This window comes from Nylanderia fulva, unplaced genomic scaffold (assembly GCF_048542155.1).
Source record: "Nylanderia fulva isolate GAGA-0341 unplaced genomic scaffold, ASM4854215v1 Scaffold35, whole genome shotgun sequence".
Taxonomy (NCBI): domain Eukaryota; kingdom Metazoa; phylum Arthropoda; class Insecta; order Hymenoptera; family Formicidae; genus Nylanderia; species Nylanderia fulva.
The window spans coordinates 733,180-752,236 of record NW_028190422.1 but is presented as its reverse complement, the minus strand read 5'-3'; the positions used below and the strand labels follow the sequence as shown (position 1 = coordinate 752,236).

The window sequence follows — 19,057 nt, the reverse complement described above, 5'->3', positions numbered from 1 at the left end:
TGAGCTCACTCGCGGAGGGGCTGGTAATGACGACAAGGGTCGCGGCGACGTTGTCCCTGCGACATGTGGCAGCGTCGTATATAGCTCGAGCCAAAACAATTTGTATTAAAATGAGCGTTGCCTCGCGGCCACCGGCGATTTCGTTAGAAATTGCGAGACACGCTCGCAATACACACAAATCGTATATATATATACGCGCGTTGTTCCCGAACACGAGCATGACACGTTCCAATAAAGACTTATGTAAATTTCAGGAAAGTTGATCTCCAAGCGAAATTGTGACAAGTCCGGTATAAATCAAATTAAGAATATTCATGATTGTAAATTGAATATGTAATGTATATAGATTATGCTTTTTAATTTTTGTATCAAGTAATTAAATTTTAATGATTTTTTTCGGTCGTTAAGTAATTATTAGTTCAAAAAGGATTCGAAAATAAATATCGATTAATCTCTCAGACTCAACCTCTTTTAAACAACGTTTCAAATTTCCATAAGAGAATCTCTTAAATGGGGTTCTCAATAAATAATTCAATTAATTATTTATATTTCCACATACATCAACGTTTTTTCGACACCGACTTTGTACGTAATAATGTTAATCGCGATACAGGAAGATACGTTGACTTGGCGCATGCGTGCTCGAATCTGTACGTAGCTTTACACGAAATTCGCGCCAAGTCATCAAGCTTTTCTTCACGCATGCTTGAGCCGATCGATGCAGCTGCTGCGTTTGACTATTGTCGCTTTACTCTTGTCAGGATGTTTCTTGTAACAGATTTTTAGAATAAAAATTAGCACATTACATGTGTAATGCAGGACAGACTGACGTCTATCACAGACTAAAAAATTCTCCCGGTTTTTTTCATAACGAGACTGGGTTATTTCTTGATAACTGAAGCTAATTAAAACTCCAATAAAATAATTGAATTTAATCATTAGCCAATAAATGGATTAACCGTTTAGACTAAGTTAAAAAAAGGATTCCAAGGATATTCCGGGATATTATTTAAAACTAGAACGCGAGGATTTTTTTTACCTGATCAGACATTATAGAAGCGAATTTACAATTCAAAAGTTTCGGCAAAACCTGGCTCATCCTACAAAGTTGCAGGCGACGCATACGGCAGACGCGAAAGATAACGTCTGTTCTCGCGTGACGGCGGGAAAGTCGCCGTCTAATCTCTTTAAAGGCCTGTCGGCTGTTTAAAGAAGACCAGTAAAGAGTCGATATATGAAGAGCCTGGGCCGCGATTACGAGCGCGCGATCGCTGCCGAAAACTGTCTCGACGCGGTCGAGTGGCTCTGGCCTGGCTCTGGACTGACTTCTGTTACCAGAAACGGCTACCACGTTCCGGCTGATAACGCCGCAGACAAGTGGCACGTGTCGCCGATGCTTCGACCAAAATGGCAGACAATGATGCACTTAGCGGGATAGACGTTCAAGGTACAGACTAAACTGGAGACCAGCTTTCTGATAATTCATTTTTAGAATGCACGCGCCGCCGTTTTCCCACCACTCTGACACCGACTATCTTTCATGTATAAAAGTGTGAGTGTTTTTGATGTTACGGATGTTGCTACATATTAAACGTGCCCGAAAGCTATTATCTATATTCTCCGTTACATCGATTTCTAAAGATACATTCTTTTAATACTAAACATAGATTTGTATTCAGTGAGTCTTTTTTAAGAACGATTCGAGGGTTGTTTTATTCAAATCGGTCGGATATAATATGTCACGAGAACTTTTGGAGAACTTTTCTCGGCGAAACAGTCGTAGTATAGTCGAAGTATAGTCGAGTCATGTATATTATATAAAAAGGAAATTCTAACCGCGCGAAAAGCAATATCGTTGTCCTTCGCGGAAATCATGGCTGATTCTGGAATATTTAAGGAGACATTCGTTCCCGGTTTTTATGATGTCCATTCTTTTGATACTTGCGCGAGGGCTACTTGGATGTAGCCCTTAAAATTCGGTCTCCCGATTCTCCCCGATGGCCGAGGGTTCTCTTTTCTGATATCCGGCGAGGGTCTCTCCTGGGAACGTTTTCCACATATTTATACCCTCTTATCTAAACTTTAGATTTTTGGATTGGCCGCGGCGATTTATGATTATCGCATACCTTGTACGCGTCGCGATTTCCTGATTTTCGCTTTTTTCAAGGTTTCTCTCTTTTAAATTTGCCCTTCCTTGTACCGTCCCTACGTTATGTATGTTAAGTTTTCTTATTCGTACTTTATATAACATAATATATAATAGTATTTATTAATTAATAGTGTAATATTATAGTATAATATTTACATAGGTTTTAAGACCGAATTTAAAATCATAATTGAAAGAGATTCATCAATATTATTGAAACAATGTCATGGATCTACATTTTATAATTAAAGTTTTTAAAAAATAAAAAAATTCGAAAATCTTCTAATCTAAGTTTGTAATTTAATGGCAACATGTAATTATTCGTGGCATAATCAGAGAATATATCGTTTCCTACAATGATGATAAAAATAAATAAACAGTAATAATTAAAATATTACATTATCTATATTTGTGATAAACTGCAACTTATTGTTAGATGTCTACAATAAAAAAAGTTTAATATGTATATAATATTTTATATATTTTTTAATTTTATATATTAATTGTATATAAAGTCATATATGGCGTATAATTAGATATTAAGGACTTTTCTTATTTCAATTTCCAAAGAATTAAGTGTCGCGACCACACACACGCGAATCGGGAATCGAGGAATTCGCTTGGAACGTATCGTCGTTAGATGTTACGTGCACAAAGATATCTCAGAGATCGCATCATCTATCGAAACTGCAATCCTGAATTACCCTGAAGGCTTCACCTTCGGTTTTCGAAGCGTCGGTCGACATAGGCCTCGAGAGACAACGTGGGTGGTAACAATAGCTCTTTCTCGGGCGACCAGATTCTGGTGGCGCGACACGCATTGTACGACCGCGGTTTGAAGGTGATTGATCACCGTTGCCGATCGCACGCACACGCGTGTGTTTCAGTCAAACGCTTCCACGCACACGGGCGAGCGCGTAAGAGCGAACGTAGCTGACAACGAATCGCTCGTCGTCGTCGTTCTCGTCGTTCAGATCTGGATTTTCGATGGGAGAAAACCGCGGGGGGTCCATACCACTCGAAGGCCCCGATCCTGACTGATCGAGAAATAAAAGCGTAGCGACCAAGTGGGTCCTCGAATAGTGGACCGCCAGATTCATCGAGACTAATGGAGATTAAATTTTATCGCAATTTGTAAAGTTCAATTTAGAGCAGTTTTCATACCGATCTTTATCGCGATAACTTTTCTTGAAAAAAAAAGCAAGTTTATGCTGCAGCAATTTAAACAATTTGAAAAATAAAAGTGAAATAGTATCTTGATCAAATTTTAATAAATTTATAATTTATATAATACAATATATTCAAGAATTTCTTTACAATCATAAAAATAATGATATTGGGTACAAATATTAATCTTACAAAGAAACAATCGGAAGTGTTCCTCACCGATTTTAATGAGCTTTAGATTGTTAGAGAGTATTGAAAAATATTAGACGCATATTTTTTTAGCTACGTATCTGGACGGTTTTTTTTATTTTTTACAATGAGCTAATACTATTGAAACGGTAAAAGATATGAAAAATATTCCAAATAAAAGTTTTTAATCATATTTTTCGAAATTTCTCCTAATTTTTGAGAAATATTACACTGGTTTAAAGAACATTAAAAACCATAAAACTTTGAAACATTTTTTTCATATCTTTTGCTGTTTTGATGATGATGTTAGCTCATTGTCAGAAATATAAAACTGTTTTTTAAGGGAGTGTTTCACCCTCTAAACGTCGAGATACACAGCTAAAAAAATATAGGTCTATTTTTTAATACTTTACACTTTACAACATCCAAAGTTTATTAAAATCGGTGAAGTACACTTCTGACCGTTCTCTTGCCAGTACTTGTGAGATAGCGAAAACTTTCTTTATCAAATATTAAATTTGTACTTTTGCTTTCTTTAGCTACCTGTACATAAAATTTGATTTCTACAGTTTAATTTTCTTGTTTCTTCTATATTAATTTTCATTGTTGTTATTTTAATTAATTAAACTACATAAAAAGTTAAGAATTATCTAATATTTATTTATAATAATTTTAAAAATTCTTTAAGAAACATTCTATAGAAACTATATTTTTTTTTTTTGTTACAATATCTCATCTGTATGAAATGAGATGTAACTTCAAGATATCTCAATCTAAGGGAAAAATATATTTAGAACGCGTGCCAGCGAAAACGTTGGCTGACGAAAAGCAGGGAACTTTAAGAGACGGGTTTCAGAGTCTTACAGCGTTCATGATGCATCGTGCGGCATGTGGTTCGCCGATATAATATCACGTGTCCACCCTGAGGCCAGGTGTCTTTCATACCACTCGATTTGTCTCAAAACGAGCAAACGTTGCAAAAAGGTAACAGGAATAATGCGGTACTTCCGGAAAATGCGCACGTGCGCGACAACGGTTGTTGTATTAAATTTTCATTCTTACGAAATACAAGTTTGCATTGTGACATGTATGTGTGTGTATAATATCCTGTCTATCATTACTTCCCCATTTACAACAGCATTTATCATTATTATATACTTCATTTTTTAGTTATTATTCATCATCTCTCTCTCTATACGTTAGTGATTTTTATTTAGAAATTTTCTACATTATGATTCCTGTACTTATTAAAAAAATATATTTATTTAAATTATATATAAACTTTCTTTAAAATAATGTTACATTTGTTTTTGTTGCGATCAGTTTAAATGTATTGTAGACTAAATTATATTCAACAAGATATATATGCAAAATATATTTAAACGACAAAATATTGCCATATACTGAAAAATATGTCAATTTCTATCAACATATATAAATTGAATTTTATTATCTCTCTAGCTACCGAAACAGACACAAAAATTTATGTTTCACGATCGATGTCTAACTTCTTAGACAGTTCGAGCGATAGTTTGCTGGGTAAAACCATTTGGACGTTAATTACAGTTTTTATGCGGCACAGGATGAATTATGAAAAACGTATGAATAATTCTCGCTCGTGTGCGAAGCGTGAAATTTACGAGCAGTTTCAGTCGTTCGTTACAGCACGATTGTAAGCGTAAAAGTAAGGCGATTCGGTTCGTTATCGGTCGGCAAAGAGATCTAAGGAGATCTTTTCTGCGGTAACGTGTTTCTCGCGGGCGCGGGGCTCTGTTCACACAACAAATTTGCACGCAATTCTTCGCTCGCGTGCGTAAGAATAATTACTATCGGATGTGGACCGTCGCACACGCATGCATGTTTGCATTCCTTCACGTAGAAACGTTCTGTAACGAGTGAATTTCGAGAAAAGTGTATACCGCGCAATTTTACTTCTTAACGATATAATTTCTGAGTTTTATAAGAATCCCAAAGAAATCACATTACATTTCGTGTACATAAAACCTATTTATCAAATATTTGAAGTAATGGAAGGCTATGTTTATAATTTCTACTTTACAAATTCATCTCAGGAAATTAAGTAAATTTTAATACTGCATAAGAATGCAAGGCAACAATTTTTAAAATACTTGAATATATTTTACTTCATATTTCGCGAAATAACTTACTTAGAAAATTTTTGAAAATTCTCCTTATGTTCGAAAAATTGTCAATAAATCATTTATTAAGTCAAACAATTAAAAATATAATATCGCAATATTTTTTAAAAGACTTCTAAAATGATTTCTTAAAATCAAACTTTATATCTCAATCATATGTGTAATTTCTTTTGTAATTGTATCTGAGTGTGCTATAACTATAACGAAAATCTTTAGCTAATTTTTTCTGGAATATAATAACACGTCTGAGAATGGTTAAGCAGGCATTAAATCAATTACTACCACCGCAACACACGATGCTATCGCGTCGTGTGAAACGTTCTATTTACCGGTTTACAAAAAAAAAGAATAGAATTTTTTCTGCGTACGAATCGATAAAGTCATAAAATCACTTGCAAGAAATTTATAGTCAACTTTATCACGATAATTGCATCTCGCTCTCGGATACACCCTCATCGACTTTACCTCCGGATTCCGTATTAATTAGGTAGCGCGACAGAGTGGAATTACAGAGAGACCAGTGAATTCATTAAACCTTTATTAGTCGTTATAGAACCGGTACTCGTGCGCGCGCGGCCGTCGCCACTCTGCGGCAGGGAAAAGGGGAAAACAGAACGCAAAAGAGGCGGGAGAATAGTAGGAATATCGACAACTTCATTTGCAAAGATTAGCAAAACATTAATTTTAATTATACGTCTTTCGAAAATTAAGACTGTATTTTTATATATCATATTTTAAGTATTATTTGAAAAAATATTTGCGAGATGCTAAAAAGAAATTTCACATAAAAGATTTAAAAAGTTAATAACAAAATTATTTTTCAGAAAAATAATGTTATTATTAACATTATAAATATTTTATGTAACATGTTTTGTTCAAATTTTAGCATCACACAAATATTTTTCCAAATAATACTCAAAGTATGCAAGAAAATGACGACCTTTCACATAGTTTGCAATATGATTGCCTTCCAGTATAGTATTAGTAATTTACATACATTCTACAATCCAGTTATTTTGTTTTCATCTCTATGCAAAATTGGTACCATTATTGCTAATATTGCAGATATCGAAATCAGAAATCATATTTCAATTTCACAAAATTCAATTTTACGAAAATTGCGAATAATTCAATTGGAAAATGCGAATATTTAGCGACAATCTCATAAACTTTGCATGAAAACTAAGACTTACTGAAAGTTTACTTTTACTTTGTTGCTCTATTTTCACATGATTTACGGGCGGCAAACTGAAACTTTTGAATGCGAGAACGGCAGAGGCGAAATGTCTTCAGAGAGAAATAAAAGAACAGAATGGAAGATAAATCACGTTATGCTGGCAGCAGAAAATGCAATTGCTCAAACTGTACAAACATTTCTTCTCTATACTACTTGTGTATCTATTATAGATAAAGAGAGATCTCGCACTAATTTCTTGTTATTATATTGATATTAGAATGATATGTGAAAATTTATCATCGAGAAAATAAAACTATAATATATGTATTAATTGAAATAGTTTGAAATAAGATAAAGATTTCTTTATACTTATTCAAAATAATTTCAAATCGATGATTATTTTACAAATGTCAAATGTGAATCAACACAGAGAGAATTTTCTCTTAGAATTTACCCTGAAAATCATGATAATGGTGAGACAATAGTATTGGGAGAATTTTATAAGAGCTCTTATTAATAGTTACCACAATAAAAAATATCAATATCTTAAAATATAAATATCTATTAATATCTTAAAAAATATTAATATCTATCACAATAAGGTATAAAATATGTTCGATTAATTTTATGTACATAGAAAAAATGTAGAAACAACGTACATAGTAAAATTAATCGAACATATTTTATATCTTATTGTGGTAGATATTAATATTTTTTATTGTGATAAATATTAATCAGAAAAACTTAAAAAATTTTTCCAATGCATATTGTCCCACGATTACAATGATCTGCAAGGTAAATTCTAAGAGAAAATTCTCTCTGTGTTAAATCACATTTGACAATTGTATAATAGCATTGATTTGAAATTATTTTGAATAATTAATTACAAAAAAATCGTTATCTTATTTCGAACTTTTTAAATTATTAAAATTATGTTTATTAAGCCGACCTTTTAAATTATATTATAGTTAATTCTCTCTCTGAACAAATGATCATATATTTATAAAAGTCAATAAGAGTTAGCTATTCATTTAATAGATTATAATATTGTTAAATGCAAAAAGCATTCTTTGAAATTGAATTTATTGTACCGATAAACATTGCATCAATAAATATACATAAAATATATGAGTAAATAACGAGAGAAATGTACAAATTATTACATATTGTACATTATATTATAGGTTCATCATATTAACAAATCAGGAAATAGAAATTATCTTACCTTGATACAAGTATATATTCAATTAGAATTATATATTTATGAGAACAGATTTCAAATAAAATTAGACATTAAAAATCAATCAATCAATATGTAAAATCAATATAGACATTTTTTATATTTAAATAATCTTTAAATATTGCAAACGAGTTTACAGGCGCATTGTGTGCAGCCTACACGTTTCGTTTCTCAGGGGTACCAGCAGGATATGCGGTCCTGAGGAAGGGAGCATCACGATTTCGTCGAGATGGCACGTATGCGGGATGTTGCGACGAGCGACTAGAAATCTACGCGAGAGGTAGATCCGATGGTATCTCTCGCACTCAGGCCGAGTTGAGAGGCATCCCCTCGACGACTACGGTACAGATCTCGCGCCATTACTCAGCCCAGCGAGCGGTGGTACGGCCAGCATCAGCATAAAGCAACATAAACAGCGGGTCCTCGCGCAGTGCGAGAACGCGGGACGAGCGCGGCCGCCCATCGCGCGAGAGACATTGCGTAAAAATGAGTTGTGTCAACGTGCCTGGGGGGCACCCTCGACGTGGCTTGCTTCACCAGGTGGCCCCGGCGGCTCGTTTTATTAGGTCGTTACGAGAACTCGTCTGTTTTCGTGTAATAACTCTTGGATCCTAGGACGCGCGCGAGGATCGAGAAGAATTCGGAGATTACAAGATCCTATACTCGAACGATGTTAATCAGGGAATCTTTGACGCAAAAATAAAAAAGAGACATATAGCATCTCGAAATTCATCAACGATCACGATGCAGAAATTTTAATAAAAAATCGTGACTCTTTTAAAAGTCCTAATTTTATCTTAAAAAGGTCTTCACGTTTTCTATTTTAAAAGATAGTGTATAATATTAAATTTACTTGGCTAGAGTTTATTTTAAAAAATTAGTTAAAAATTCGATATGCTGCGTTGCGAAATCGTTTAGAGGAATGCTGAGACTAATTACCGCGGTTCGCTAATTAACGCGAAAATTTTTGTCAGCGTTGTGCATGATTTTCAGCGCAAAGGCGCGCTCGTTCGTCTCGATAGATCAATTACTAAAATTACACTGCGCATCTAGCCGCATTACAACGCACGTCCGGCGCATACCTGTACCAATACCACCGCTCGCGTAGACGCGGCTATCGATTCGAGATGATTAGCGATAATGTCAAGGGAGTCCGGAGGCACGTCCGCGATGGCTCCGTGACCGAGGCGCGCCTTCTGTATCGGCCGTTAACATTGGCTGCGGCCGCCGATCTGCGTAACTATGATTCCACCTAATTGAATTAACCACAGGGCGCAACGCGCCACGTTACACCGGCGAATCGTGATCGACCGTGAAAGAAGAGGAAAGAAGAAAACAGCGGTCTTTTTGGCGCGAGCGAGCGACGAAGAGGAACGCGATGCCGAGAGAAGACAGTGGCGGCTTTTACAATAAGATGTAAATTTATAATTATGCACGCGTGTTACAAAAATATACATTTAATTGTAAAGAGAAAATTAAATTCTTGTAAATATATTCTTATTTTTAAATTTTACATGCATTTGTGATTATCTATTTTATATATCTGAATAAGAGTAAATTACAAAAGAATGTATACTCTGTGATCTTAAATAAATGTATCTTTTATATATATATTTTTAATTTAATAATTATAACTCAAAAATCAAATGCTCTAAATGTGACTACTGAACTTTGCCATTGAATAATTAAATTTCGTACAATTTTTATGATTAAATTCTCGTATCGTAAGACTTCGCATTTATTGAAGCCGCCACTGAATGAGAGGAAGAGATGAGAAGGATGAGGAGAATTGGATGTGGAGAGCACGGAGAAACGGCTGTGTGGATGACGGTGGGCGATCCACGTCGGCGATATCCCATCAGACCGTCAAATGACCGCCTCCCGTGTTTCTGCGTCTCTACGGCCCCTGCATTTCCGCTCGCACGTGCCGGTTCGACGAGGGGATTCTCATAGCTCCGGTTCTTAGTCCGAGAATACTCTCGAGTACTCCCTGTATCTTGCGCGGTTGTCATTACCTTCGGCTAGGCGCCAACCAAGATGAGGAAACGCGCGTGTGGCAAAAAATATCACGCAGATTGATTGCGATCGATTCCATGTCTGACATTCAAATGATAAGAAAAATAGATTCGAGTTTTATTTTGCTCAAAGTACATAAAATAAAGTCTTCCTAATAAAAATCAAACTTTAAAATATGAGAGATTCATGAGATTCTTAATATGAATGCTTATTGAAAATACACATATAATGCATAATTTAAATTTATATTATTTTCGTATTAGCTTTTCTTATACTGGCTATATATATTTAGCAAATGATAAGAAAGATAAATTCGTGTTTTAGTTGTCTCGAAGTACATAAAATATAATTTTTCAAATAAATAAAATTTTTAAATATTCATGAGAGAAACTCTTAATATAAATTCTTATCGAAAATATATATAATGCATAATTTAAATTTATATTATTATTGTATTAGAATTTTTTTTGTACTATGTATTTCGCGAATGATAAGAAAGATAAATCAAGTTTTACTTGTCTTCAAATACATAAAATATAATCTTTCAAATAAAAAAAAATTAAAATATTCATGAGATTATTAACACGACTGCTTATTGAAAATATATACATATAATGCATAATTTAAATATCTTTTTAAGCTAATCTCAAAAACCGATTTTTTAAAACAATATTTTATTATTATTACATTAGCGTTTTTTATATACTGGCTACATATTTTATAATTGATAAAAAAAATTGTGTTTTATTTTGCTCAAGGTACATAAAATATAGTCTTTTAAATAAAAAAATGCTTTAAAATATTCATGAGAGATTTTTAATATAAATATTTAACAAAAATAATATAATGCATAATTTAAATTTATATTATTTTCATATTAGCGTTTTTTATACTAGCTATATATTTGGCAAATAATAAGAAAGATAAATTCGAATTTTAGTTTGCTCAAAGTACATCAAATATAGTCTTTCAAATAAAAAAAAATAATATTAAAATATTTATGAAATTATTAATACGCGAATGCTTATTGAAAATATATATAATGCATAATTCAAATATCTTTCTGAGCTAATCTCGAAAACAGATTTAAAACAATATTATTATTACATTAGCATTTTTTTATATAATGACTATATATTTAAATTTATTTCTAAGTTAATCTCAAAAGTCGATTTGTCCTAAATATTATATTATATTAGCGATTTTCATATCCTGGTTATATATCGTACAAGTAAATGGCGATGATATATAAATGTGATAATATAATAAATTAAATATAATCACTTTGCTCACCGGTCGTTGAAACATTACCATATTCTCGTCGATTGTTGCGCGTCACTCTTTCCTAAAAAATATTATATTATTATTATATTAGCTGTTTTCATAGGCTGGCTATGCATTTCAGTCGATGATAATCAGATAAATATTAGAATCAAATTACTCACCGGTTGTTGAAACGTCGCCATATTCTCGTTGATTGTTGCATCGTTTTGGAAAGTCGTTCGCCGGGATGCATTTTCATTGACCAGCACTACTGATTTCGATTCGCGCATAAATAATACGATAGAACAATCGCGCGTTACTTTGTACGACATTTTCGACACCGATTGCACGCACTACGCGCCCAATTACATAAATAATAACAGATAAATAACGACGATAAATAACTGTGTGCCACTCTCGACATTCGCGATGTGTAATGAAGTTAGTACGCTGTGACGTATACAACAAATCGCGCGGTGCAAACTTCGCGCGGTTCACACACGACACCTGAAGACCATGATTTATTTACTAATTAAATATCTAACCTCCGAAAATTTTCCCAAAACGCAAAAACTTGAACGCGATGTGATTCGTATAGATAAATGACGCGAAATGATACATACCTCTTAATAAACAGAATGTTCAATGATTGAAGAAATACTTCCTGATAATTGCCCGTGGCACGATTCGATGCTTCCGATATTCGTTCGTACGCGGAATTCATTCTTAACAGGAAAAAACGCGCGAAAAATGCGGAGCCGATTGAGCGCGAACTCGAGACTAGCGCGAGGGACGACGGTCGTGACGTTGTAACTACGTGAGTCAACACTAGCGCGCCGCGCGCCAAATTCAAAAACAATTATAGGCTATAACTTTTGTACTTGAACTGTCGTCTAAATTATTACTGTGTACTTAAATTTATATTATAGTGTGATTCAATTTCGGATTAATATATTCTAATATAATTAAATTCAATTAATGAAAAAACATCTTTTTCAATAAATAAATTGAAATAATTAATAAATTTAAAATAATCGGTTACTCAATTTTATATCATCAAAATTAAATATTTCGTATGATATAAATATGCAATTATAATTTAAAGATTTCATAAATTTAAGATGTAATATCAGACGTTCAGTTTTATAGTCAAAGTAAAGCCTCTAATATTTTTAAATAGAACATAATTATACATTTATAACATAATTATAAATTGTGTTCGTCAAAAAATATGTATAGAATGTATATTTAATGCATAATTATCAAAAATGCGGGATTTGTCGCACAATTCCTGTTCATAATGCTATTTTAATTTTATCATTTATATGATATATCCTGGATATATCCTGTTATTTAATTTCATTATTATTTTACTGCTAAATATGTGTGTGAATAATCTATTAAATTATTAATCCTACTTATAAGTAAATCATATATCTCATAATATCAATGTTCAAGATAATCTAAAAGAAATATTTTTCTCATTTATTGAGATTGTGACATTAAAATGTTAGAAAGGACAATCAAGGATATTATACAAAAGGATTATCGATGATTTAACAAATAAAGGTTTAAATGTGCGAGCATCATATACATAGTATAAATATATTTATGCGAATATTTCATTATATATGACTGTGTCTATATTATGACACATACAGTGCTAATAATAAATGCTTTTTAACTGGATTCGTAGTGTAAAAGTTGATTAAATCTTTTTGATGAAATGCTTTCTCTCCTAACATCCCCATTCGATGTTTATAAATCGACAACGTATCGCAATGCGAATATTTATATGCGCTATTAATACTAACGATATGCGACAATTGAGCTCCATAAAAAATTAGCCAGTCGCATGCTTTTGAGATTGTAAATTGATATAATTCATTGCATGCCACATCGTGATAGTTGAAAAAATTGCATATAATTGTAAGAATCATAAATGTTTAAGAAAAAGATTTAAAAACTCTATTCTCTTTGTGTTAAGTGATAAATTCGTTGAAAATACTTTGCTATGTAATAAAGGGCACTCAAAAACGCTCGAAGAAATTGGTCAATTTTCTTAAAAGCTTTCCTTCGTTAAGGTAGCTGCCGTGTATATTTTAAAAGATCTGAAGATTCATTATCGATATTAAAAAGCTTTTGCTCGCACGCTTCATGCTTCGGACAAAAAATAAATGATAAGAAATTAATTATATACTTACTATATATGACAATTTCCAAAAATTATGTCATATCCAAACAAATTTTCCAAAGGCAGTAAAAACCTTTAATATTTCAATAATGATATTTTATGTGTAGACCGATTGTTAGAAATAGTAATAATAATCTTCTTATTATATGCAATCGATAATATACCTACATGATACTGCTATATTTATCGTTTTATACATTCACCATAAAATTTCTAATACTGATATCGTCGAAAACGAAAATTTTACTCTAATAGGTATTGAAACAATAGTCATTTTAATTAAATGAATGTTTGAATACCTTATTAATTCAAATGAGTACTCTATCAGATACCGACGACTCAGATACTTATATATATCTCAGTAAACATTTCGACTTAAAAAAATATTGAATAATAGCACCAATCTCTCTATGTTTCTCCACCTTTGTCCTATTCAATATAAACATCAAAAGTTAACGATTTTAAAACAATTTCGAAACTTTCGTCTGAAAATCCTCAGACGCGCTTCAAAATTTCGCGTCGTCTAGAAAATCGCGTCGGAAAAATGAAAGCTTTGTGCAATAAGTTATCTCAAAAAGATAGCCATATTGTTTGATAGAAAACTTTTCTCTGACCTTACAAATTCAGAATCGTGTTGCACGCCTCATGGAATGTGTTTGCAATCGCTGTCCTAGTCGGCGTCTGCGCGATTACTTGTTCTTCCCTCCGGTTACGAAGTATAGAGGCAAATTTAATTCTATTCGATACAGTACTACATACAAGACTATCGTCTGGTACTACGTAGCGTTATTTTGATATCCGACATGCGTTCCTTCAATGATAAATCCTCCTTGTCGACTTACAGAAGCGTACACTTTCTTTTCTTTACAGGTTCGGGAGGTTCCAATGCGGCTAAAATAGCTTCATCGAATACATTCTTCAAACCTTTCTAAATTGTCAAAATAAAAGCATAATGTTACATAAAATGTTAAATATTACTGATATAATTTAGAATATATTTTTTTATTTTAGTTACAGCAAAATTAAATATTTATAAAAAATCATATTTTTTAAGTTTGAAAAAAAGATCTTACTAAATTTCACAATTTCTAAATAATTTCTTTTAATAATAAAATATTTCTGACAAAATTATTATATCATAAAATATAAATATAAATAAAATTTTTCTTACCTGTGTTAGAGCACTGCACTCTACATATTTTACAGCTTTGAGTTCCTTGGCGAGTTTTTCGCCTTGTTCACCAGATATTGGCTTCTGCTTATTTTTTGCAAGCTTCTCTGTTGTTGCAACATCATCTCTCAAATCGATTTGTGTTCCAACAAGTAGAAATGGGGTTCTCTGGCAATGATGCGTTATTTCAGGCACCCACTGTAAGAAAATATATTATTACATTAGAATTTAAATTAAAGCTTATATATGTAGAAATAAAATAGACAATAATAGATGATATATCACCTTTTCTTTTACATTTTCAAACGATGATGGCGATACAACTGAAAAACACACAAGAAATACATCTGTCTGAGGATAACTTAAAGGACGCAATCTGTCATAATCTTCTTGACCTAATAAAAAAAACCAAAAAGTTTGAATTAGTTCTCAAGCACACTAAATCATCTTTAACGATATAATCTAAAAAGGAGCAAACTTCTTACCAGCTGTATCAAATAATCCTAATGTATATGGATCACCTCCTATCATCACAGTTACCGCATAATTGTCAAAAACAGTAGGCACATATTCGGAAGGAAACTTATTTGTGGTGTAAGAAATCAAGAGGCATGTTTTACCAACCGCTCCATCACCCACCACAACACACTTTATCGTCTGCATTTTTTGCTTATGTTGCAACCTAAACAATTATATACATACATAATTAAAAACTAATGTAACTAGTCTAAGCCTTTATATATAAATAAAACAAATCTCATACTCTATTTAAACTCAAATTTACAATGTTTTATTTTTTAATCAATCAGTCTCTATATGCTTTACAATATTCCAAAATTATTTTATCAGCCATAGTATTATGTCTACAATCACAATTTGATAAAAAGAAGAGAAATATTGTCAGAAAATATTACTTAATACGATAAAATCATCGCAATATCATTAATTGGAGATTGTTTTTTTTTTCGTCGTATTTCATCTTTAAAATCTTAAATATAGGTGTGTACCTGCAGCACGAAAAGGCACACGTTGCAGGAGATACTTTAGGTATAGGAGATCGAGGAATTTTTAAGATGTTATCGTAAATGTGAATTTGCGAAGCAAAAATCAACGCGCGGGAGATGTTTTTGCTTATCGCGCGTGAAATGTAATGAAATGGTTACCTGAATCTTCGGAGCTGTCATTAAAGGTTAAGATCGTCGCAGATCATAATCCCGGGTGGCGCAGCGGAAGCGGCTTCGGGCGTGTGCCGGTAGTAAAATACGATCTGTACGAGTCCTATTTGATGGCCACGAGGTTGCGAAATTGTTGCGCAGTAACGCAAATTCCACGTATCTTTATCGCGAGATATACATACGTTATTTTTTTCTCGCGATTTCGAGCAAGATTTGTTAGCGACATAAAGCCGGATTCCTATGACGTAAAAGGAAATGGGAGGGGAGAATGACGTATACTCACAAATTATGGCGCTCAATTTGAAAAGTCTAAATTCTATTAGATTTCGCTCTTTCGTTTTTTTCTCTAAATTTTTCTTATATTAATACAAATGAAAATGTGCATTATATTTATACAAAAAAAAAACACATATACGTTTATCATCAATATTAAATACTTCAGCTCTTAATATATTTATACTGAACACAAATGTATTTTGTGTGATTATAATATAATCTCTTTTTATTAAAACCTACAAACCTATATACCCTAATTTGTTCTACACAGCAGTCATTTAACACATAGATTCATATAAAATTTTAAGGCATATATATAATCTCTGAATAGAAAAATAGTAATATATTAATATTATTAAGTTTATATCTATATTGATTGCCAAGAGAGCAATAATTTCCTTATAGCTCTTAAGGACGTACGTTGTTTCACTATTTGTCAGTTGAATTTTAAATTCCTTTATTATCTAGCTTCTGATTTTGAAAATGGTTGAAGAGAACCAGGTTGTACCCATGATAAGCCTAATGGCTTATGCTCATCTTCGCTCTATAAAGTACAATAAACCAATGAGAGAATTATTGAATTTAATGTTTTATCATGATGACTTTTAAGTATTTATTCACCTTTGGTTCGTAAATTTCTCGTTTAGTAGGATCATGCACTTCATTTACATATCGAGTAAATGTAATATAATGTGGATCGTCCATAGTAGGTGGATCAAATACTTGATTTACACTTGCCTTCACACACGTTTTCACACGTTCTCGAAAAGCTTCAAGATTACTTTCTTGTCTGTAACATTGTGAATTAATTTATATGTAAAAAAAATTTTTATAATACATTCTGTTCATAATTTCTTTGAATATATCTCTTACATCTCTTACAAAGTAAATAATAATAATCATACTTACAAGCTAGATGCTTCCTGATTAATTGGTGTCATTTTTGCATCTAATTTAATAAATATTTTTGTGATATATTGTATTAATTGCCAAATTCTGTTATTTCTTCTCCATTCAGGAAATCCCCACGTTGTGCACAATTCTCTGTTTTCTGGATTTATTAATGGATGGAAAACCTGAGTTTCGAACACAACTTTCTAAAATACATATTTCAGGTATGAAAACATTACAGGGTTATAGATTATAATATATATATATAATTAATTGTGTGGCTTTATATTCTTACAGGACAATCTCCAAGTGGAAAGTTTGGAGGCAGTGAAATAGTGAACCTGAAGACTCCGCCTTTGTAGATTCCTTGTCGAACAAATTGTACACCAAACCATACTGTGACAAAATGATGTGTTCATAAATAATATATATATTATGTATTAAAACTTTTTACAACAGTCATTTTAACTACATTAAAATGAAACAGGCAAGAGATATGGATATATTTACATCAGAACCATTATATAAGTTGTAATCGGGATGAGCAAGACCTATAAAATAGGTTTAATACCTATCAACAACACACTAACATTTTAATTAAAAAAAATTAATTTATGGACTAAGAAATAAAAAACTAAGAATGTTTATTCTTCTTCTCTGTCTTTCTGTAAATTATAGAATAGCACTAACTGTTTTAATTACAAGGTATCAATATTGCAAACCAGGATTATCATACAAAGTACATGCTTAATTATGAATAATACATTCATAGTAACTTGACATGCATAAATTTCACAGTACTTACAAAAAGAATCCAAAGCAGATGGTATTACGTAAATTCCCTTTAAATCTTGAGAACACAACATCTTGCTGTAAAAAAATATATACAAATGTTACTTCTTCGATATTCATCTATTATATAATACTATCATATTTACTATACTTACTACTCTGAAATAATATTGTATTCCTGTAAGAAAATAGCATGTTGCTTATTAGTTTGTGAAACAATCGGTCTGTCTATCATTTTTACAGACATGCTCAACGGAGAATCCCCATTACTACTTCCTGGTACAAGCTTCCTAAAGGAACCTTGCCTATTTAAATTATCGTTTTTACTATCGTCACTCTGAAATAATAACAAAGTAGTATCATATTTTTAAACATTATTGAATAAAAGAAATGAAAGCAATAGAGAGCAATATATGTGACACTTTTATCGTTTATTTGACCATTGTTATTGAATGTAATACAGTTAAAAGTATTTTTACCTTGGTCCCCGACATGATGAGCTGTCTTAAAAAATGTGTATGAAGTTGTAGATATAATAATAGAAATATCTTGCTACATCGCACTTAAAATAAGATAAGCTATACTTGTTGACAGTCTTCAGAAATTGTACTGGACCATTCAGCTAATTTTTACTATAGTATATTGGAGCGAACCTTCTCTATACTATCCTATAGCAAATCGAGACTACAATTAGAAAGAAACATAATGTTTTTGGATGAATCTCCGTCTCTTTTCACATTATTCATCCTAGCATCAACCAATCAATGAATCTCTGAGAAAGATAGCAATCCAACCAGCATTAATGAGTGTCTCAGTGCTTTTTATTTTATTAAAATTAATAATTAACATATATACTTAATTGCGAATTATATGGATGAACAAAATCCCTATTATGTGTGTAAGAGATTTCGGAACTCTTTGCTAAAATAATTAAAATTAAAAGTCAAATATAATTTTTGAACACTTTTATATTATTAAAAATATATAATTCGACTCCCGAAATATATTAATTCATTATAAAACGTATACGTAATAGTATTTTTCTCATATTAAAGTGATTAGAATAAATTATAAATTAATTATTAAAAAACTAAAAATTAATTAAACGACTTAGACTTATTGTTAGATGATAATAATAATGAAACATTTATTAAAAAAAGATTTAATAACTATAATAGGTCAGGTTAATTTTTTATTTATT

At 31.9% G+C, this 19,057-nt stretch overlaps 2 protein-coding genes and 1 long non-coding RNA gene across 5 annotated transcripts in view; all 3 read right to left on the bottom strand.

Annotated features, from left to right (window-relative positions):
* The window catches only part of LOC114935016 (uncharacterized), a 33,545-nt gene extending 21,206 nt beyond the window's left edge, over positions 1-12,339 (bottom strand). The window contains exons 1-2 of one of the 3 annotated variants that reach the window (XR_014925274.1): positions 11,540-12,339; positions 11,388-11,439 (exon numbers count right to left, since the gene is read on the bottom strand). This is a non-coding gene — a long non-coding RNA (uncharacterized LOC114935016). Of the gene's footprint in view, positions 1-11,387 lie in introns of all 3 variants that reach the window. The other 2 variants (XR_003820406.2, XR_014925273.1) reach the window with 2 other exon arrangements.
* Positions 12,340-12,948: 609 nt separating this feature from the next.
* Positions 12,949-16,146, bottom strand: LOC114934963 (cdc42 homolog). Its single transcript, XM_029307694.2, has 5 exons — positions 15,886-16,146; positions 15,208-15,404; positions 15,008-15,117; positions 14,723-14,920; positions 12,949-14,479 (listed from the first exon to the last, which is right to left on the bottom strand). The coding sequence occupies exons 2-5, from the start codon at positions 15,383-15,385 to the stop codon at positions 14,390-14,392; spliced, it is 576 nt and encodes a 191-aa protein (XP_029163527.1). The 5' UTR covers positions 15,386-15,404; positions 15,886-16,146; the 3' UTR covers positions 12,949-14,389.
* A 180-nt stretch (positions 16,147-16,326) lies between these two features.
* Positions 16,327-18,499, bottom strand: LOC114935005 (protein crossbronx homolog). Its single transcript, XM_029307748.2, has 7 exons — positions 18,336-18,499; positions 18,012-18,193; positions 17,870-17,934; positions 17,360-17,460; positions 17,083-17,270; positions 16,795-16,963; positions 16,327-16,717 (listed from the first exon to the last, which is right to left on the bottom strand). Exons 1-7 carry the CDS (start codon positions 18,348-18,350, stop codon positions 16,634-16,636), a joined length of 804 nt encoding a protein of 267 aa, XP_029163581.1. The 5' UTR covers positions 18,351-18,499; the 3' UTR covers positions 16,327-16,633.
* Positions 18,500-19,057: the final 558 nt, after the last annotated feature.

Bases quoted from the DNA above. Each gene is read 5' to 3' on its own strand.
- LOC114934963 (XM_029307694.2), bottom strand. From the start codon at position 15,385: ATGCAGACGATAAAGTGTGTTGTGGTGGGTGATGGAGCGGTTGGTAAA. The intron at 14,921-15,007 runs GTGATATATCAT...ATTTTCTTACAG, and splicing joins TTGAAAATGTAAAAGAAAAG to TGGGTGCCTGAAATAACGCA. The intron at 14,480-14,722 runs GTAAGAAAAATT...TTGACAATTTAG, and splicing joins AGTGCAGTGCTCTAACACAG to AAAGGTTTGAAGAATGTATT.
- LOC114935005 (XM_029307748.2), bottom strand. The intron at 17,935-18,011 runs GTAAGTATAGTA...ATTTTTTTACAG, and splicing joins TACAATATTATTTCAGAGTA to CAAGATGTTGTGTTCTCAAG. The intron at 16,718-16,794 runs GTGAATAAATAC...TGTACTTTATAG, and splicing joins GAGAAATTTACGAACCAAAG to AGCGAAGATGAGCATAAGCC.